Source organism: Hippocampus bargibanti, linkage group LG22, assembly GCF_051943395.1.
Source record: "Hippocampus bargibanti isolate YZ-2025 linkage group LG22, ASM5194339v1, whole genome shotgun sequence".
Lineage (NCBI taxonomy): Eukaryota > Metazoa > Chordata > Actinopteri > Syngnathiformes > Syngnathidae > Hippocampus > Hippocampus bargibanti.
In genome coordinates this window covers 5,238,421-5,260,282 of record NC_142755.1, presented here as the reverse complement: position 1 = coordinate 5,260,282, position 21,862 = coordinate 5,238,421, and the positions used below count along the sequence as shown (strand labels likewise).

At 42.1% G+C, this 21,862-nt stretch overlaps 2 protein-coding genes across 4 annotated transcripts; one reads left to right on the top strand and one right to left on the bottom strand.

Annotated features, from left to right (window-relative positions):
- Positions 1-370: 370 nt before the first annotated feature.
- bltp3b (bridge-like lipid transfer protein family member 3B) lies at positions 371-19,403 on the bottom strand. 3 transcript variants are annotated; one of them, XM_088988687.1, is made up of 25 exons: positions 19,272-19,403; positions 17,897-18,274; positions 15,722-15,884; positions 15,606-15,644; positions 15,443-15,534; positions 15,185-15,374; positions 14,972-15,112; positions 14,721-14,888; positions 13,746-13,926; positions 13,591-13,674; positions 12,189-12,344; positions 11,761-11,873; positions 11,540-11,681; positions 10,926-11,119; positions 9,130-9,828; positions 7,323-7,837; positions 6,025-6,108; positions 5,699-5,847; positions 4,731-4,879; positions 4,512-4,662; positions 3,056-3,091; positions 2,570-2,829; positions 2,398-2,500; positions 906-1,003; positions 371-832 (listed from the first exon to the last, which is right to left on the bottom strand). In XM_088988687.1, exons 2-25 carry the CDS (start codon positions 17,938-17,940, stop codon positions 704-706), a joined length of 4,080 nt encoding a protein of 1,359 aa, XP_088844813.1. In that variant the 5' UTR covers positions 17,941-18,274; positions 19,272-19,403; the 3' UTR covers positions 371-703. The 3 variants fall into 3 exon arrangements, with proteins under 3 accessions (XP_088844813.1, XP_088844814.1, XP_088844815.1); XM_088988688.1 differs by lacking the exon at positions 3,056-3,091; XM_088988689.1 differs by lacking the exon at positions 6,025-6,108.
- On the top strand, positions 19,312-21,760 carry ckap4 (cytoskeleton associated protein 4). Its single transcript, XM_088988693.1, has 2 exons — positions 19,312-19,656; positions 20,395-21,760. Exons 1-2 carry the CDS (start codon positions 19,312-19,314, stop codon positions 21,481-21,483), a joined length of 1,434 nt encoding a protein of 477 aa, XP_088844819.1. The 3' UTR covers positions 21,484-21,760.
- Positions 21,761-21,862: the final 102 nt, after the last annotated feature.

The following is a 21,862-nucleotide window of genomic DNA, read 5'->3' as shown; positions in this document are numbered from 1 at the left end:
TACGAATTCTAAAATCTATTTTTATTACAAATTATAACGTAAACGCTTTGTTGAAATAATGGAAAAATCAATATAAATAAAACATTTTAATACGAGTTAGGAATAGACTTTCTGCCTAATTTGTTGTCTGTGTCGATGGTCTTTTATTTTTTTCATCTTAGATTTCCTCCCCCCACATTTTGATCAATCATTTCAGCAGCTGTGACAGACAAAATATGACATAATAATAATCCTCCATTTTTACACAGTTCAAACAAGATGGCGGCCAACCAACCAGAAAGACTCACAAAGGTCAATGAAGTGAAGCTGTGCGGGTGTTCACACTACAGTTTTCCTTAGAAAAATAGCTGCGAGGTGGTCCAACTGAGGAAAAAAAATCATCTGGGGGGGAATAAAATGCTTGTTCTCACCAACACGCGCACATTCAACACTGTGTCGTCGTTCAAATCTGTGTACAAAAACGCTCTCACATTCGAATTGAACACACGAAAAACATAAGAGCAGGATGTGCAAAATTGATCTTTTTTCAATGACATTCGTGAGAAACATTCACTAAGAAGATTTGACGGAACCATTGTCCAAATCCATATCAGAATCAAACGCACACAAACGTCCTTTTACTGGAATTAAAAAAAAAAAATACTTCCCTTGAGTTTCCATTATTAAGTTAGGAAAAAAAACAATATCTCCACGTGCTGAACGGCTAGCTGGTGTTAACCTTGTGGCTGTTGATTTGGTGCAGCAGAGAATCCCTTTCCATCTGAATCTCAGCCAGCGCCATTTTGGCCCGGGACAGTTCCGCTTTTAGACATTCGTTCTCATCCGTCAGCATCTGCGGGAAAAGCCGTTGTGTAACGTGTGTGTCGGAAGAAAAAAAAAAAAACCCGCGACGGAATTTGACTCACTTGTTCATGGTTTGTGGAGCTGGCGGGTACGGCGTTTGTCTGCGTGGCCTCGGCGACGGGACTCAAGGCGCCATCTGAACATTTGGACTCTGCGTCCACTATGAGAGGACATTTTGTTTGCGTTTTGCTTTTGATTAGTATTAAGTCATTCACTGTCAGACGATGTGCAAAAATGTGTCCACTCCAGTGCCAGGGTTTTTGTCATTGTCACTCAAAAAAAAAAAAAAAAAAAGTTAATTCTTAAGTTATATGGGTCTGAAGTTATCTGAGCTTGAAATGGGGGCAGCTATCCAAAGTACAAAGCAATACATACATATTAGTTTATATAGCGCTTGAACAATAGCTGAAGCCGTAACAAAGTGCTAACATGAAAAATTGATCTTGATGGAGAATAAAGCTGCACGGTTCCCACATTGTCAAGAACTACGAATACATTAATGTATTTATTTATATACAGTAAAGTCTCGTTATATCGATATCGGATATATCGATAGTCCCGGTTATATCGATACTATTTCTATGCACGCACGGAGAAAATTACATGCAAACAGGGTCGGATATATCGATAGTCCCGGTTATATCGATATTTTTTTGGACTCCCTTGAATATCGATATAACGAGTCTTTACTGTATTATAAACGCCAGGTGGTCCAATAACATGAAGCCCAAAATGGTGCGTGTGGCAGCCGCTGCTCACCCACAGAAAAAATATCCTGTGACTGTAAAGTGTCCTCGAGTTTTGAAAGGCGCTTCTAAATGAAATGTATTATTATTATTTTCATTGTTATTATTAAATGATGACAACCTTGCAACACCATTTTAGTGTCTAATGAACAAAAAAATGGACGTTTGGGGACAAAGAAAAAAACATTTTTGGTAATTGAAGGCAATCAACCATGTCTTCCATTCCATTCATTCATTCATTCATTTCTTTGTGTATTTATCAGAATCATCTTTATTGCCAGGTATGTAGAACACACAAGGAATTGTTATATATTCGTGTATTTGTTTGTGTATTTGTTTGTGTATTTGCTTGTGTATTTGCTTGTGGATTTGTGTGTTTGTGTATATTTGTGTATTTGTTTGTGTATTTGTGTGTGTATTTGTGTCTATTTGTTTGTGTATTTGTGTGTATATTTGTGTATTTGTTTGTGTATTTGTTTGTGTATGTTTGTGTATTTGCGTGTTTATGTATTTGTGTGTGTATTTGTGTATTTGTTTGTGTATTTGTGTGTGTGTATTTGTTTGTGTATTTGTGTGTGTATTTGTTTATTTGTGTGTGTATTTGTTTGTGTATTTGTGTGTTTGTTTGTGTATTTGTGTGTTTGTTTGTGTATTTGTTTGTGGATTTGTGTATTAGTTTGTGTATTAGTCTATTAGGCTATTAGTCTATTCGTCTATTCGTCTATAAGTGTATTTGTGTGTTTGTGTATTATTCGCTGGGTTTTTATAACGCAGTGAATGAGTTAACCTCGGGTTATCAAACTCTCACCTCCGATGTAAAAGGCGCCGTCATCCCGTCGGTGAATGAGCAGGTTGTCCACGTGTAGCGTGACGGGCTCCGATTCGGACGCGGTGTCACGCTGACCGTCATCCTACGACATACAAATCATAACTATTTTTCAACTCACCGTAAATTCCCGTGAAGTTTCCTCACCGCTCACCTTCAAATCTATGCGCATATCCCGTACGCTGATCTCCATGGGCAGCACCAGCGGCGCCGTATCGTCCTCCAGGAAGTTGGCCAGGTTGCGCAACGTTGACATGAGCAAATTGGCGCGGTAGCCGCGCAGACGCAGCTGCAGGAAGCCGTTGCGCTCGGCCAGCGGCGAGTGGGCGGCGGCGCAGGGTCCGCTCTCCAGCCGGGCTTGTACCTCGGGACGACGCGGGGACGCCGTGGACGGCGACTGCGATTCGGTTGGGCCTGTAGAGTGAAGATGTATGCAACTATTGGTTATTATAAACTTTGGTGGACATGTTGAATGAGTAGCAAGATTTTTCGTTTGCTAGCAATGCGAAAAAAAAATGGCGCTGCTCGTGGGTACGCAAGAAAGACGCCATTTTGACCCTGGGAAAAAGCCACTGAGTGGATGAGAATGAACAGGCGCACACACGAAGCATGCAGGAGACCAAGTTGGCGCAAACGTTACCTTGGCTGCTCTGAGCCGGCACTGAACACGCCATACCTGCGGGGTAAACATGACCAAGGCGTGTTAATTCCGTGTTTCCAAACATGGATTGCACCGAGGCACATGTTTTATGTTGGAAATGATTTTTTTTTTTCTGCCTGTCACTGGAGGTCGGAGGTCGTCGTGACTGAAATAGCTTAAGTGCTCGGTGTTTCAGTGTTGTGGCTGTTAAAAAAAACTCACAATAAATAAACAAACAAACAAACAGATAAAATAAATAAATAAATACTAGAAATAAATAAAGAGTAAACAGATAACAACCAGACAACGAAATACCAAATAAATAAATGAATTAATTAAATTAAATAAATATATAAATAAGCGAAAAATAGACAAACAACAAGACAAAGAAATAATGAATGAATAAATTAAACAACGACATAAATATACAAATAAAAATGAAAAGAAAAATACATACATTCATAGATTAATTAAATAAAAGAAATAAGCAATGAAATAAATGTATAAATACAAATAATAAAAAATAAATAAACAACTATATCAATATATAAATAAAAACAAACAAAAAATATACACATAAATGAAAAGACTATTACTACCAATAATAATAATTGTTATAATATATTGTACACATAAATATCGAAGAAATAAACATATAAATAAATAAATTAAATACAAAATAAATATACCAGCAAATCAATACATTAATAAATGAATAAAAATAAACAATATAAATAAAATAAACAAACAAAAAGAACAAGTAAATAAATAAATAAACACGTAAAATAAAGTAATTAAAGAATAAAATAAACAAATAAATCAACACACGAATAAATACATAAAACACATAAAATAAACCCAAAAATTAACAATATACCAGCAAATCAATACGTTAATAAATGAATAAAAAAATATATATAAATAAAAACAAACAAAAAAGAACAAGTAAATAAATAAATAACAGAGAAATAAACACGTAAAATAAAGTAATTAACAAATAAAATAATCAAATCAAATAAACACATGAATAAATAAATACATAAAACACATAAAATAAACCCAAAAAATTAACAATATACCAGCAAATCAATACATTAATAAATGAATAAAAATAAATAATATAAACAAAATAAACAAACAAAAAAGAACAAGTAAATAAAAAAATAACAGAGAAATAACACATAAAATAAAATAATTAACGAATAAAATAAACAAAAAAAAATCAACACATGAATAAATAAATAAAACAAAAAATAAACCCAGAAAATTTACACGTAAATAAAGAAATAATGAAGAAATAAACAAATAAAGAAACAAATTAATAAATGCATGAAGAAATAAAAATAGAAATGAAATAAACAAACAAACATATACATCAACATATAAATAAATAAATAGATAAATAGCTAAATAAATAAATAAAAATATACAAAAAACGGCGGGTGGCAACCCTCACCCAAGCTGCGGCTGCTGAGGTACTGCCGCAAGCTGACGTTACCCAGCTGAACGGGCGTGACTTTGTCCACCTCCAATGCCACGCCGACACTCTCGCCCACCGACTCCATATCCACGCACACCGAGTGGACCTTCAGCACCAACACCGATACCTGCACGACATACACATTCTAGCAGAGCTCCCCACACGGAGGTCAACAAACACATCAGAGGGTCTCACAATGTCCTTGGAGGGCTCGTCGATGCTTTGCGAGGCGGCGCTGACTGTGTCGGGCGACACGCCTCCTTCCTGATCCGGCGGCGGGGCGGGGGCCGTGACTTCGGCCGTGATGTCGGTGGTGGCCTTGAACCCCGATATGGACATGTCATCTGTGTACAGGATGTGAGGGGGAGGATGTGGAAAAACTCATCCTGTGACTGTAAAGTGACCTTGAGAGTTTTTAAAGGCGCTTCGAAATGAAATGGATTACAGTGAGACCTCAACTTACAAACACCTTATCTTACAAACTTTGCGCCTTACAAACGTCAAATTTCTGAAAATGAAACCTGATAATAAGCACTATTTTCATAATACACACCCACCGCGGCTGGCGGAGTGATCTTCGGCGGAAGAACACGACCGAACAGCACCAGAGGTTAAGTTACCAACAGTCCTTATGGAACGTGACTCTCCTTCCATAAGCCATCAACGACCATCACAAAGATAAATAAAACTTTACAGCACAGTTTATTTCTTTAATTACAGTCCTCATGTAATGTGCCTCTCTTTCCAAACAGCAATTCACAAATGTAAATAAAGTGACTTTATGATACAATGCAGTGTATTTCTTTCATTACAATACAATAGCACATTTATTATACATAGAATAAGTATGTTGTGTGTAGTTTTAAGGCTTATTTAGTTGAAAAGTATATTTTATGGAAACCCGGGAACAGATTATTCCCATTTTAATGGTTTCTTATGGGAATTTTTTTTGAGATACACACTTTTCACCTTACACACTCTGTCTGGCAACCAATTAAGTTCGTAAATTGAGGTCTCACTGTATTATTTTTTTTTAAGAGGAAATAATAATTGATTTTTTATGTCTTGTCCAATACTGCCATCTGGTGGCTCAATGTGGTACAACACCAATCCTGTTTTTTTTTAAATAGCTGTCAATCAATAACCATCGTATATGCCCGCACCTCTTTCCAGAAGACTGAAGTTATCGCCGTCCTCCAGCAGATAGCTATCAATGGAGATATTATCCAGCGATTGCAGCGACGGACTCTTCTTCATGTTCTTGTAGGTGACGGAGAAACTGGACTGGGAACGGTCGCGCATCAGACGACCGCTGCAACACACAAAAGCGCAGTCGACGGGTCACGCGGGGGATGCCAAATAGACTTTTTTTTAATTGTTGTTGCAACGGGCAAGAGACAAGGGAACGAGTCCAAAAAAAGCAGAGAAAAGAAAGAATCAATCAATGTGCTTTAGCTAAGATAGTCACAGATCCATTTAGGAGGCTTACATGTTGGACATGGAATAAAGGGAGGTGGATCTGCTGGTAGATGAAGAGTTGAGGAGATCGGAAACAAGAGACAAACTTCCTTTCCTTGGTAAAGAGAGAGAGAACACACACCATGCGAGAGTCAAACGCAAAGAAGCCCCCAAAAAAAGGAAGTCGCAGACGAGAAGATGAAATGAAGACAGAAGTGCGGTAAAGTAAGACAGGCTAACAGTCCAGAGTGAAAGCTAATTTGAAGCGACAGTGATATCTCAGCTTATGAACTTAATTGGTTCCCAGAAAGTGTGTTTAAGGTGAAAAGTGTGTATTCCAAACATGAATTTTCCATAGGAAACCATTAAAATGAGAATAATCCGTTCCCAGGTCCCCATAAAACATAATTTTCAACTAAATAAGCCTTAAAACTATACACAAAAACTACACACAATATACCTTATTTTATGTATAATAAATGTACAATGGTATTGTAATTAAAGAAATAAACTGCACTGTATAATAAAGTGGTTTTATTTATCTTTGTGATGGTCGTTGATGGCTTGATGTAATGGATAGCTTTTTGCATAAAGTGTCTCAAGGAGCTCTGGGTTGTACATCTTAGAAGTGATGATATTGCAACAGCAACAGATGTAGGCAGACGCACTACAAACTATTGATAGCTGGTTCCCTTGCTTGTATGTTCTCTTCAAATTGTACAGATGGCTCATGCGGGTTATTTGTAGAGCCTGATTGATGGGATATTTTAACCTTGCAGTCTACACTCTGCCTTATAACTATCAATAAAGGTGAAACGAGTCCATATTGCAAATTTCCCCATTGTGGTGCGAAAAAAGGTTTTCTGATTCATTTCACTGTGTTTCCTATCCATTTTCTCACCATTTCACTTTTGTTTTTTGTTTCAAGCTCTGTCGTCTCCCTTTCGCGTGTGTGTGTGTTTCTGTTTCTGTAACCCCTCCCCCCGCTCACTGCTGCGCGTGTCCCCTCCCTCCTCTACCACGGATCTTGACCAATCACGTGCAGCTTTAACCGAAGACTGGGGGAGGGGAATAGAGGGGGAAAAAAAGCCGGCTGCCATTTTCAACTTCCAGCTCCAAGAACCGGCTCGTTCGCGAACGACACATCACACATTGTGGCGCTCTGTGCGTTTCCTGAAAAATAGTTTGTATGCCAAGATTATATTCTCGCGAATTTAACGTTCGTAAGGCGAAAAGTTGGTTAAAGTTATCTAAAGCGTTCATAAACCGAGGTATCACTGTAATTCCAATTTGACAGGATAAACTAAGGAAGTCATGGGAGTCAAATACCTGGATGTGGACTGGGGCGTCTTGGCGGCCGCGGATTTGTCCTCGCAAGGCGGCTCACCTGCCTGAAGCTTGCTTTCGTCCTCATTGACGAAAACTTCCGCCGCTATCACCCCCCCTTCACCGCAATTCCACGTGTCACCCGAAGACGTCCTCTCCTCATGTGACGACTGGTGATTTGACACCTTGGGGACAACGTCTCCGCATAGCATTTGGTCCACGGCGGAGTTCCCTTTCCCCGTCGGTTCTAAGGTTCCTCTGCTCTCGGAAGGAGACAGCTCAGACCCCAGAGGGGATCCCGAGCCTTCCGTGTGGGCGACGGGCTTGAGGAGGAGGGAGACCTCGGCGCTTTTGAGCAAGAGGGCCAGGCAGGCGGTGAAGGGACGTTGGTCGGCGGGACGCTGGGACGGAGGCTTGCGCAGGCCTACCATGTCCTCCAGGTCTTGCTGTAGGGTCTGTTGAAGGGCCTTGATGCTTCGCTGAAGGCGCATCAGGAATACGTATTGCGAGTGGCTCACCTGGGAAAACATTAAAATGGTTAACCCTTTCGATACTGACGGTAGAAACGAGTACCGCCATAAATTTTTATTCGTAGAAAATGAAGGGGAGTAAATCTCGTAAATGTATCAATAAAAATAAATAGAAATATTAATAACATATCAATAGATAGTAAACAAATAAACAACCAGACAAAGAAATACCCAAAAAATTAAATTAATTGAATAATTGACATAAAAATGAATATATGAATAGGTAAATAGATAAAAAACTAGACAATAAAAAAACAAATTAATTAAATAAGCAAGTAAATAAATTATAAATAAAAGTAAATTAAAAAATAGATAAATAAATAACTATATAAATAACTATATAAATAACTATATAAATATAAATATAAATATAAATAGATGAACAACCAGACAATGAAATACCAAATTAAATAAATGAACAAATAAAATAAATAAACAAATAATTAAGAAAAGTTGGAATTTTTTGGCTGTAAACATAAGATTGCATCGGAATTACTTCAGTTTATATCGTTTGTCTGTTAGAAAATATTCATAAAAATGTTTCCCGATGTTTATATTCTGATGTATAAAATCATCTATGGTTCTAAATTGTATTTTTTTATACTTTGCACTATGGACAGTTTTTATTATATTTTATGCGCAGTTATACATTTCACTATTATTTTTTTTTTCAATTTTGCTGCTTTAGATTGAAGATTTTCCTGTTGCAGGACTATTAAAGGCTTTTTGGATTCAGATACTAATTTATCTATGAAACTACAGTAAAGTCTCGTTTATATATATATATATAATGTATATATATATATATATATATATACAGTAAAGTCTCGTTATATCGATATTGGTTATATTGATAGTACTGCTTATTACGATACTATTACTATGAACGCAAGGGGAAAATTTACATGTCGCAGGATCGGATATATCGATAGTCCGGTTATATCGATATTTTTTCCGACTCCCGAGAATATCGATATAACAAGACTTTACTGTAATAGAAATGCGGTTATGAGATTTTATTTACGATCAATATTATAAATATTGTCAAAAAATATATATACAGTATTTCTTAATTTTGAAACCAATTAAATGATTCAGCATAAAATGTCTTCCGAAAAATCTAATTTTCAGATTTATGGTATCAAAAAAGGCTCTTCACAGTGAAAAACGAGGGATTACTGCATTTCAGCACTTGTGAACGTGCGCCCTCTTGTGGCGAAGAGACGCAACTGCAACGAAATACCAATGGGCTGAAAATCTCACCATGAAGGTAAAAATACCTGAGCGCTTAGATGTTTGTGAACATGCACCAGCACATGAACGTCGGCGTCTTTTCCAGAAGACGTCAAAGGAGAAGAAGGCAAACTGTCCAACGATTGAGGTTTCCGGAGTCCATTGGAAGGACTGCGGCACGGCGCCGGTGAGCCGTCGGCGCTGTAGAACTCCTTCAGCAACCGCTTCCTCTGCATGCGTCCAGCGGAATCGGCGGAGGAACTTCGGGAGAGTCCTCGGAGCTTCTCCCGATGTGCCAGAAGCTTAGCGGGCTGGCATGCCCAAACGCTAAGCGGGAAGGAGTCCACAAAAGGCTGGGGTCGCCCTTTGCCCTCGTAGTCCACCCAGAACTGCGCAAAATGCAACGCCCAGAAATCGGCGGCGGCCGGCGTTTTGAGGGCGTCGGCCGCCATGGTGGGGGTCACCAAACCCCGGTAGATGTCGTGCAGGCGCGTGTCCTGCTCGTGGGCGTGATAGCGGAAAACGGGGTGAAGGAGCGGCACGGAGGAGGAGAGCCGCGGGAAGGAGACGTAGTGGGAGGAGAAGAAGGGTTGGCCTTGGAAGGCGTGCAGGAGGGCCTCCAGGTGGGCGCGGGTGCAGTTGGCCGGGTGGCGGGTGTTGGTGGCTACCATCTCGGACGTCTGCACGGAGATGGAACGGGGGAGGTTGGGAGGGTATGAGGGGTCCCGATCGGCCGGGATGACCACCTACGAGCACAGGAAGGTCACCGTTGAGTTAATGGACATTTTTTATTATTATTATTATTATTATTATTACTACCATTACTACTACTACCATTACTACTACTGCCATTACTACTATTACTACCATGACCACTATTACTACCATTACTATTACTACTATCACTACTATTACTACTATAACGAATATCACTACTACTATTACTATTACTACCATTACTACCATTACTATTACTACCATTACTACTATAATGATTACTACCATTACTATTATGATTACTACCATGACTACTATTATGATTACTACCATGACTACTATTACTACCATTACTATTACTACTATTACTATTATCACTACTATAACGACTATCACTACTATTACTATCACTACTACTATTACTACCAGTACTACTACTACTACCATTACTAACATTACTATTACTACTATTATGATTACTACCATGACTACTATTACTACCACTAATATTACTACCATTACTATTACTACTATCACTACTATTACTAATACTATTACTACCATTACTACGACTACCATTACTACCATTGCTGGCATTACTATTACTACCATTACTACTATTATGATTACTATGACTACTATTATGACTACTACCATGACTACTATTCCTACCATTACTACCACTAATATTACTATTATAATGACTATCACTACTATTACTACTATTATTACTACCACTATTACTATCATTACTACTACCATTACTATTACTACCAGTACTACTATTATGATTACTATCATGACCATGGCTACTATTACCATTACTACCACTAATATTACTACCATTACTACTATCACTACTATAACGACTATCACTACTACTATTACTATTACTACTACTATTACTAGATATGACTACTATTACTATATATTACTATTGCTACTACTATTACTCCTATTACTTTGATTACTATTATTATTATCACTATTACTACTATTGCAATTACGACTAATATTACTACTACTTTTACTACTACTATTACCACTAATATTACAATTACAACTACTACTACTACCACCATTATTATTATTATTATCATTATTATTATTATTAATCTCCACGTACCTTCAACATGAGGCCGTCCACCTTAATGTCTACGTGCTCGTCGGGTTTCTGAGAGTCGTTGAGCTTGTAGATCTCCATGAATTGTTCCAGGCTCTGACGCAGGTCCAATGCGAACAGATTGAGCCACAAGAGGCTGCGGTGATCCAGGACCAGTTGAAGGGCGTTGAGTTGGGCGTACAGGTTGGGACACGGGACTGGAAGAGGGGAGGAAGCGTGATAAGGGGGATCGTCTTGGGGTCGGTCGGGGCTTGGTGTGGTGAGTGACGGAGAGTGAGGGAGTTACTTTTATTCTGAAGGTGCAGTTTTTTTTATACTCAATGAGTCCTACCGAGATAGGATTTTTCTTTTAATATCTGATATGTCTTACTGGGATCACCGTATTTATTTATATATATATATATATACAGTAAAGTCTCGTTATATCGATATCGGATATATCGATAGTCCCGGTTATATCGATATTTTTTCGGACTCCCTTGAATATCGATATTACTGTATATATATATACATATACACACACACACACACACACACACACACACACACACACACACACACACACACACACACACACACACACACACACACACACACACACACACACATATACTTACTTGGATAGTCGTTTTCGTCCGGGAAGTAGTACTCTGTGAACTCGACGTGGACAGCCGGCATCTCAGGAGGAAGGTACAAGGATTTCTTATTGCAAGAGATCATGGTTTTGGGACTGGAGCGAGGCTGGTCCGCCGTGGACACCTGCCGAGTACAAAATTTCAAGTTAGCAACAACGTCGAGTCGTGATGGGGTAACGGGGAGGGGGCGAAAAACAGCCGACCTGGTAGATGCTGAAATCGCCCATCCTGAGAACCACAGAGCTGGACATGAGTTGCGTTTTGGGACTTTGAGGGAGCGGGTTATAGCACGACGTGGAGGACGTGTTGATTTTTCCTTTAGAGAAACGACAACAGAAAAAAAGAATGAGGAAAGTGTCGCAGACGGCGCGACCGCGGCGAATCGGCCGAGGTGTGTCATCACCGCACGGAATCGTGCGCACCCGGCACGAAACACACCGCGGTACCTGGCTCAAGGCACCAACAACACCGGGCCGGAGGTTGCGCGTTTGAGTTCCATTCTACCGAGGTTCCTTCTGCCTCACTAAACCCGATTGGCCAATACACATCGTCCCTAATGGACACTGGGAGGAGGGACAGAAAACCCAGCGCGGATGACTTTCACGCCCGTTAGCGACGCCGGGTTGTTTACCTGGCGAACTGTGCGCAGGCGTCGCCCCCTGCTGGCTTCTCACGGCACTTTTCAGCATCTCCACGTTGGCCTTAAACTCGTCCAGGAGGTTCCGCGCCCAAGCATCACGGGTTTTGGTGGCCTCGCTGTAGTGCATCCAGTGAGTGCAGCTATCGCCTATGAAGCGGAACAAAAGAATAAAATAAAATGTTGCAATATTATGTGGTTGACGCTAACATTCCCATGATTAAAAAAAAAGAGACTGGTAAAACAGTCAAAACTGGATTTGCGACCATAATCCGTTCCAGAAAACTATTCAAAACCCGATTTGGTCGAAAAGCGTAACATTTCCTGTTATAATCAATGTAATTAAATCTGCTTTTTTTTAACTCATTCATTGCCACTCCCAAATTTATTCGGGTGTTGGTTTTTCTAACGGGGATTACCGATGAAGCGGTGGTCAGACCTCTGGCAATTCTTCCCCTTCCACGAGGGGGGCAAAATTTGCCTTTTGTGCAAATTAGCGCTTTGGTACAGCTTCAGCTGTTGTTAAAGGGCTATAAAAATCAATATGTATTGTATTTTGTACAGCCGCCCCCATTTCAAGGCCAGATAACTCCAGACCCATATAACTTGGGAATTAACTGTGTTTTTCACTAATGAAATAAGAGAGTCTAAGGTTTCTAACGCTGCTTGGGTGCCGATAAAGCGCTGGCCATGGCCCCTAACAATGTTTTTCCCTTCCACAAAGGGGCGGCATTTCAATTTTTTCCATGTTAGCACTTTGTTCCAGCTTCAGCTGTTGTTAAAGCGCTATATAAACCAATATGTATTGTATTTTGGACAGCTGCCCTCATTTCAAGCTCAGATAACTCAAGACCCATATGACTTACTAATGAACTCTTTATCTCATGAAAGAAGAGAACCTAACATTTCTTACGCTTTTTTGAATGTTTATGTAGTCCTAAAAGTCAATATTCTATGGGTCCTGCAATTTGAGTGAAAATGACAAAAACCCTGGCACTGGAGTGGACACATTTTTTGCACATCGTCTGGCAGTGAATGAGTTAAAAAAAAGAAATAACGCTGGTTGAAACGTGAAATATTGATAATCAATGCAATCAATGTCTGTTTTTTTTTAATTGTGATTGAACAATACAAACACACCTGCTTACATTGGAACGCTACACAAGGATAATGCGCCAGTCACAATGATACACGACACAAGGAAGTGACATTCGGAAGTCGGAGTCCAGTGGTGCATTCAGGTGCACTCAGTTAAGTCCAGAACCCATTTTGGGTTGTAAACCGAGGCATAAAACAACGAATTTTTGGGTTGAAAACCAAATTCGATGTTAACCGAGACGAGGTTTGACTGTATAACGAAAGTTTGGTGAGAATGAGGTCAAAAATGGCCACACACCTGCTCTGTGAAAAGGGTAGTAGTCCAGCGTGATGGAGCTGAAGGAAAGCTGCATGGCTCCCCCAGTGATCCTCTTGTCAACCGCTGCAACCGTAAATAAAAAACCATTTGTCTAAAATGCGACGAAAACTCATCCGTCGCATTTAGCGCCCCACCTTTGTCGGCGGCGTGGATGTCGTCGCAGATATGCAAATCCAGGTGCGTTATCTGCAGGTGGTGCGACGTCTCGCATACGTCGTAGGCGCTGAACAGCTTGGCCATAGTGGCGCTCTGGTCGGCTGACGCCGCCGTCTGCGGCGCGTGCGCTTGCTGGGACGACGGCGGGCTGGACGACACCTAGAAGAAGTGTCATTCAGGAATTTATTCGGGAATTGAAAATATGACAAAGAGCGCCATTCCCGAATTTGTTCGGGTTTTGGTTTTTCTTTGGGTGCTGATAAAGAGCTGGTCATGGCCTCTGGCAATGTATTTCTCTTCCACAAAGGGGCGGCATTTCCATTTTTTCCATGTTAGCACTTTGTTCCAGCTTTAGCTGTTGTTAAAGCGCTATATAAACCAATATGTATTGTATTTTGGAGAGCTGCCCTAATTTCAAGTTCAGATAACTCCAGACCCATATAACTTAGGAATTAACTCTTTTTTTTTTATAAAAGCTTTGTTTCAGCTTCAGCTGTTGTTAAAGCGCTATATAAACCAATATGTATTGTATTTTGGACAGTTGCCCTACTTTCAAGTTCAGATAACTCCAGACCCATATAACTTAGGAATTAACTTTTTTTTCCTGATAAAAGTTTTGTTTCAGCTTCAGCTGTTGTTAAAGCGCTATATAAACCAATATGTATATATTGCATTGTTTTATGGACAGCCACCCTAATTTCAATCTCATATAACTCCAGACCCATATAATTTAGGAATTAACTTTTTTTTTTTTTCCTGATGAAACTAGAGAGTCTACGTTTTCTTACACTGCATTGAATGTTTATGTAGGCCTTAAACTAAATATCTGCGGGTCCTGAAATTTGAGCAAAAATGACAAAAACCCTGGCACTGGAGTTGACACAGTTTGGCACATCTCTGGCAGTGAATGAGTTAATCTCCCGCCAGCGTGAGTCCACGTTAGCGGTTTTCACCTGGTTTTCAGTGGCTAAGCTCTTCCTCTGCTGCGCCGACTTCTCCATGGCTTCGCTGAGGGACTTGGCGTACTGCACCATAGCTTTAAGCTGCGAGTCAGTCAACACCCACAGAAGGTCATCCAAGATCAGAACCAGCTTGGAGGCCACCACGTTGCAGTCTTTCATCTAGGAGAAGGGACACGTAGACCTTGAGTCAAGGCGACGAGAGCGAAAAAAAGACACAAAAACGGGCGAGGTGTGCGTCGTACGCGTCGCTTGAGCGTGACGCGGATCTTGGATTGATTGGTGATGAGGCGGATGGGCGCGCTTAGCATGTCATGCTCGGCGCTTTGGATGGCGTCCGCTTCGATGCGGATCATCTGCCAGCTGATCTCCTTGAAGGTAAGGAGCTAGAACGTAAACATCGGCGAGATTAGTAAAAAACATCGAAAAAATATTTGGACATGTTTTTTTTTGCATACCTCCCCCCTTTGAGGGTCCTGAATACGCGTATAGCGCAGGTCGCTAACGCTCCAGCTAGTGTTGACGCTGTACACTTGCAACTGGGACAGCTCAAAGGAAGCGTTGAAGGCTTTGGCGCTGATCCGGATCACGATGGAGTTGATGGACAGCGACATGCCTTCTACCACTTTCTCCGCAAAGCCGTACTCACTACAAAACGGCAAATCTACCTTAGCTCTTTTTTTTTTTAATATCACCGCCTTTGGAACGTAGCTCACCTTTGACCCGACGCCGTCGCTATAGGGGACGGGCCGTTAGGTGGACGGGGTTCATCGCACGTGCTCATTTCCATTTCCACTTTATCAAGCGTCTGGAAGACCAAAGGAGATTTTTTTTTTTAAATGACGTTCTTGCAGCTTTGATGACCAATGTCCAACTCACCAGGGAAATGGGGTGAGTCTTTAACTTGGTCCACGGGATCTGTCGACGAGGCGAAACCATAATTAGGACCTCACGCAACAATCGATTCGGCGAATAAAAATGACAGGTCGCCGTACGCGGATGGCGGCTTTGTTGCAGCCCACGCGCTTGATGGCTAGCCAGGTTGGAAGGTCCAGCAAGCTCTGAAGAACCTCCTCGTCCAGTTCCAGGTTGGTCAACTGACCTTCGCCTTTCAGCGTGCTCAGGTTGATCTTGTCTGGCGATAGGTTCTTGGCAAACCTGAAATATATGTTTTAATTCGACAATTTAGACCATACTTGCAACAGACTTCTGACCACGTCGTTTTAGTCATGCTGATGAGGTGATACCAGAGCTAATGGGTAATCAGAGCCATTAGAGATAATCAGACAGACGAAAAGAAGTAAGCAGATTAGCTTCAGGGAGTAGTCCACTGCTCCCTCAACCTTAGAGCAGGGACCTATCAGAGCGGAGGTCTGGCACCGCCTCCAGAGTTACCAGTACAACTTTAGTTCGCTGACGAAGCTCTTCGGATGAGGACCAATATGTCCGACACCTACAAAGAAGTACATATGACGGCTGAAGAAACCTTTTCAATCTTTTTTTTTAATTGAGATTAACACAAAAACTAGTAAAGACCAATTTCCTTCAGTGTTTTTTTTACACTAAAGCCTAATATTAGCATTTTGGATCACTAAATCCGTTTTTTCCCCTCCAACCTTCGTGTGTCTATGGAAAGTTTGTTTTTGGTTTAAGTAAATAGACAAAAATGGCTACCTAACTAGCTATCTATATGCTATCCATCAGCCGTCTAGCTAGCTAGCTATCTATTAGTTATCTGTTAGCCAGCTAGCTAACTTTCTATTTGTTTCAGTTATTCCAGGTTGAGTGAACGCTGGCGCGTGTGGCTGCCACTGCTACCCCACAGAAAACTTATCATGTGACTGTAAAGTGACCTTGAGAGTTTTGAAAGGCACTTATAAATGTGTTATTATTATTATATAAAAATCAACGCCGGTGTCCTTTTGCGCCAGGTGTTTTCAATGTAAAGAATTTGAAAAGAAAAGGTGTCCGAGGAATGTTGAAGCGCTCAAAACAATACCATTGTTTCTTTGCGAGCTTACACCTCCCACCTCCTCTGACAAGCAGCGTCACATTCCTCCCCGATTCTATAAATTATTTAGGGGCAACTTGCATGGTGGCGACACACATGCAAAAAAAAAAAAAACAACACACTTGGACAATAATCGCACAATTACTTTAGTGTGTTATTCTATTCTCCTTGCCAGGGTGTTCGGCAGAGTGGATGATACATCAACAGCAACCATTGTTCAACAACTGTGCAATTTAAAAACATAAGTGATGGCCACCTTTTGAGTAAATAAGTTGCAATAGTCTGTCTCGGTGAAGTCCTGTATGATTTTTGCACCCAGGTTGACACCCACAACATAACCTGTGGTGATGCAACTACGCAAACGAGGGCGTTTCAAAATGACCTCCTGTGTACAAACGGGTCGATCGGATCATTAGGGCGACATCGCCACTCCTGTTGTTCTTTTCTGTTGAAACTCTGACAGAGATTAGTTCAGTTATTTGAGAAAAGTGACGTGAAGTCAGAAGTAGTTCAATAGATTGACAGCAGGTGGATGGAAGTAAAACAACATGTGACGTCACACTAGCTAAAATAATGTAAGAATAATGTAGCTAGCTATCTTCTGGCTAGTTAAAAGAAGCACCTGATTAAGGGGAATAGTGCTAGAATGATCCACATTTTGAATTTTAATAACACAAGTGACGTAAAATATGTTTAGAAAGGAGTTAAACGAGATGACATGGCAAGTTTAATTGGCATGTCAAACGATAGGAGCACCTTGCTATGAATCGAATTACAAGTTTCCTCTTGAGGAATGAAATGTTTATACGTTGAATGTTTCAGGTTTCGGGCGACCTTTAAGGTTCAGCTGAGATTTTTTATTTGAATAAATCAGACTTCGAAGAACGACCGGTTCAACCTGTCATTTTACCCTGAGAGGGATTAGCCCCGCTAGCTTGTTAGCTTAGCCCGGCTAGCTCCGTTGGGCTAAACGAGGGTCACGAAGGTAGAAAGACCGCTTGACAGTTGCCTCAAGACCGAGGCGAAGACGGATAAGCCGCTCTGGGGCACAATGGCAAGCCGTCGAGACGTCAAACGGAGCGGTTGGGAGGTGTTCGCTATCACCCCTGAATTCGACAACCGGGCGCCTCGTCCCCGGGTATAAGTGTGGCTAACTGACCTGGAGAGATGCTTCAAGATTTGTTTCTTGATGAGCCCAGCCATGGCGCCGCAAAGTCTGGGAGACTTTACCTCCCCGGGTGGCTGGTTGGGTAGCTGGCTTCCCGACGCTGCGTTTACGCCACAGAGACGACTCAAAATGTGGCCGTCTTCATTTTTGGACCGTCTTCCCGCTTCATTTTTCCGTGTAGGGGGTGGAGGGGGTCCGGGGCGTGAAGCGGTCGTGCTTGTAGACAAAGCATAGCAGGATAGCTGAACGACTCTTCATCCAGGTAGGGGCTACGAAGACAAGGTGAGTTCGGTGAGGAGCTCCCCGGCGGTGAGCGGCGTCTGCTGTCACCGGGGGCTGGGCGTGCAGTCGTGATGCATTCAGGGTATGCTAGGGAAAAAGCGAAAATGCGGTTGAATTAATCATGTCCATTCTGATACATATCTTTACATATTATCTAAATACAATAAAAATATCAAGGAAATGAATGGTTAATTACTGGAAATAACGAAATTGAATAAGTATTTGAAATGACGAACTTCAATGAATCTTTGTGAATGTGTACAAATGTGTCAGATACGGGACACTTCTTTCATTACTATTTTCAAGTGCAGTCTTCGAAATTCATGAACCAATTTTAAGAATTATTTTAGTATCAAAACATTTATTTAAAATGTCAATTTGTCGTAAAATCCCCAAAAAAAAATTTTAAACAAAGACGTTGTGGGAACGCAGAAGCAAGACGTCAGCGTTACTTTGGCGCCCTCTAGCGGACATAAGTAGAACGTCAAGTGTTTTGTTCAACTGCAGTTTTACCTTGTTCAAATGTTCATTTGGATTGTTTTTAAACCTTTTCTTTTTTAGTGGGACAAACACACGCACTTTGTGGCATATTCTAGAGATTAAACACTCATTTTTTTAAAAAAAAATATTTCTTTAGAAAAAAACAGGAACACTCAAAAGGTAGGAAGGTATATTGTTGACATAATCCAATTTCACAACATTGTAAAACACAGTTCTTTTGTTCCTGAGAAAATTGTGAGCTGGCATTATGGGATGTGGCAGGAGGCCAGTTGCCACGTATGAGGGGTGGTGCTTTGCTTCTAAACCACGCCCCCACTCAATAATAAGTTACATTTAAAGTCTTATAAACGCATATTAGCATAACTAGATAAACGGCAATTGAAAAAGTGACTATTTGACGATTGGTGGTACAGTTCTTCGCACTTTTTTGCTCGAGTTTTACCTCCACTCGTCAAACGTGGGACGTCCCAAAAACCACACAACAGACACGACTCGCTCCCTGATACGCTGCTGCAGCGCCGATTAAAAAAAACAAAAAAGCAAAAAAACTTCATCCATCCACGAAGGCAAAAAAGAGCTGCACCTCAACACTCGTTCTTTCGTACAGTCCACCTCCAACGATCATGACGGCGAAGAACCGACAAAAGAGCAACGCCGGCGAGAAAGCCACAACCGCTTCTGCGCCTGCACCGGTGCACAAAGAAGAGAAGTCCCAGAAAAGTAACGGCGTCAGCGGCTCAGCAGGCGCCCAAGGGTCGTCGGCGCGCTCATCCGGGAAGAAAAGCCGCAGCTGTATGAGCACCCTACTCTCGTGGCTCTTCTACGCGGCAATGATCGGAGGCGTCGCACTGGCCGCTTTCCACATTCAGAAGGTGGTGGATGAGATCCGACAGACCAGCGTAAAAAACGCCGAAAGCGCCCAAATCAGCGCCGAGATCAACGGCAAAATGGAGAGCGTCGTTCAACAGGTTTGTTGATGTGTCACTCGGTAGACACCAACTACGCCCAACTTTATTGGTTCCTCTGTTTTTGTCGTAAAAGTGACGGAACAGCTTCTGTAATTGTCGCGTCGTCTTTGGACGAAGGAACTTGGGGGATGGGGGTGATCCCCATGGGTCGTCGAATGCCGACTACATGCATGGCAAGTCAACCAATGCTCTCCACGGTCATTCCAAAATGTCCGAGAAAGTCTTCCCAGGATAACAAAAGTTGTAGAATTTGGAACACCAAAGCATATTTTATTGACAAACTAGAGTCCAAGAACGTAAGGTACATGTTGGGTTGGGTCTGCTAGTCCTTAGGGCAAGTATCAGGTATGAATTATGAAAGTATGAAGGGTGGACCCAAATTGCCCAGGGACGAAATGCTTTTCAGTTGACTGTCACACCCTCAACTCAGATCATTTTTTTTGTTTGAATGGTCAGAACTATTCTCTTAACTGAGTTCTGGAGGAATTCATATTTTGAGGGTCCAGAAAATAATGGGGGCGGTCTGTTCCTTTCATACGGATAACTATCAAGCCGGTCTTTGTCCCATCTACTGTACAGAGCGTTTCAGTCTTGGTATTATGGAGTTCTTAGGTGTGCTTAGTGCTTCACACCTGGCACCAAAGATTCCTTGAAATTATAAACTCCAGGAATTAGTCCGAGACAATGGATCCCACCGTAAAATGTCCTCCTTCATATTTTGATACTCTCTAACCCTAGGTGGCCTCTCTGAAAGGCGTCGTGACCAGTTTGGAGTCATCGTTGGGCGTCACCCGTGCAGAGCTGGAGGGGGCAGTGACCCGGATGGCTCGGGGTGAGGAGGAGACACGGCGGGTGGAGGAGGCACTCCAGAAACTCCAGAATGATCTTCTCAGGGAGCTCTCTGAGGGCATTAGTGAGGTGAAGGAAGCCAGGGAGCGTGACTTCTCTTCGCTGGAGACGACGGTGGAGCAACGTCTCGAGGAGGTGAGCCGTTCAGTGCGGGCCAGCGTAGCAGAGTTTACAGACGCCCAGGGTCAGGCGCAGAGCCAGATGGCCGACCTCCAGTCGAGACTGGGTGGCATTGAGGACCCTGCCATGGTCAAGCAGGAGCTATCCGCCATCGTGGAGGTGGTGGCCGAGATCAGGGCGGCCAAGCAGGACGCCGACGCCTCTGCAGAGTCCATCCGGGAGCAGATCAACTCTGTGAGGGAGGAGCTACGCACACGTAGCCAGGAAGTAGGCTCACTTTCCCTGGAAGTAGAGTCCTTCAGGACCGTGGTACAAGATACGGTAGGAAGCCTGAAGCTGTCAGTGTCCACCACCGAATCTCAAGTCCAAGCCCTCGGGGACCGAACCGGATCCGTTGAGGGCGGTTTGGAACGAGCCGCCGAAGGAGTCCGCGACGTGGAGACGAAGGTAAACGAGGTCGCCGCGCAGTCACAGAAGAGAGCAGATGACCTGGAAGCCCGACTGAAAGCCTCGGAGGAGAGCGGCGATGCAATCAGCGCCAAGATGGAGTCGCTCCTCTCCAAATACGACACGCAGGAGAGCGCCATGGCCGGCAACGCCTTCTCCGAAGTGGAGCTGGTGGCCCTGAGCAAACAGTTGGAGGAGCTGGAAGCCAACGTGGCGGTGGTGGGGGATGCGCAGGACTCGCTGGCCGAAACCGAGTCGCTCATGGCCCGGCGGGTGGAGGAGCTGGAGAGGTTGGCCGTCAAGGGCCACGCCGTCAAGCTGGAGGAGCAACAACAAGCTATCGTCTCCTTACAGACGGCCTTGGGGGAGGTCACCCAGACGCTGGCCGCTTTGTCCAAGGCGCAAGAGTAGCATAATGAGAGATTACAACCCCCCACTCCCCAAGCCACCCCTCTAGTAACTTGAAGTTGCACAGGTAGGACAAGACAAAAATGTATAGGGACTGGACTGCTGAGCTGTGAATCAACACTCAATCTGCACTGTTACCTTTTTTTCCCCCAAAATTTTCTGCCTGCACCAAAGATTTTTTTTTTTTTAAATCACAAATGATAAGCTCTTGTTGAGCACTTTTGTTGTTTACGGCATTTTTTTTTTACCTTATAAATAAAAACACTCCTGTTGACCTCTATTTCGTGAACACAAATACATTACCATGATAACCTTCCAGGACATCACAAATTAAAAATTACAGGAAAATTATTACGTTTATTAATATAATAGCTTGTCACTT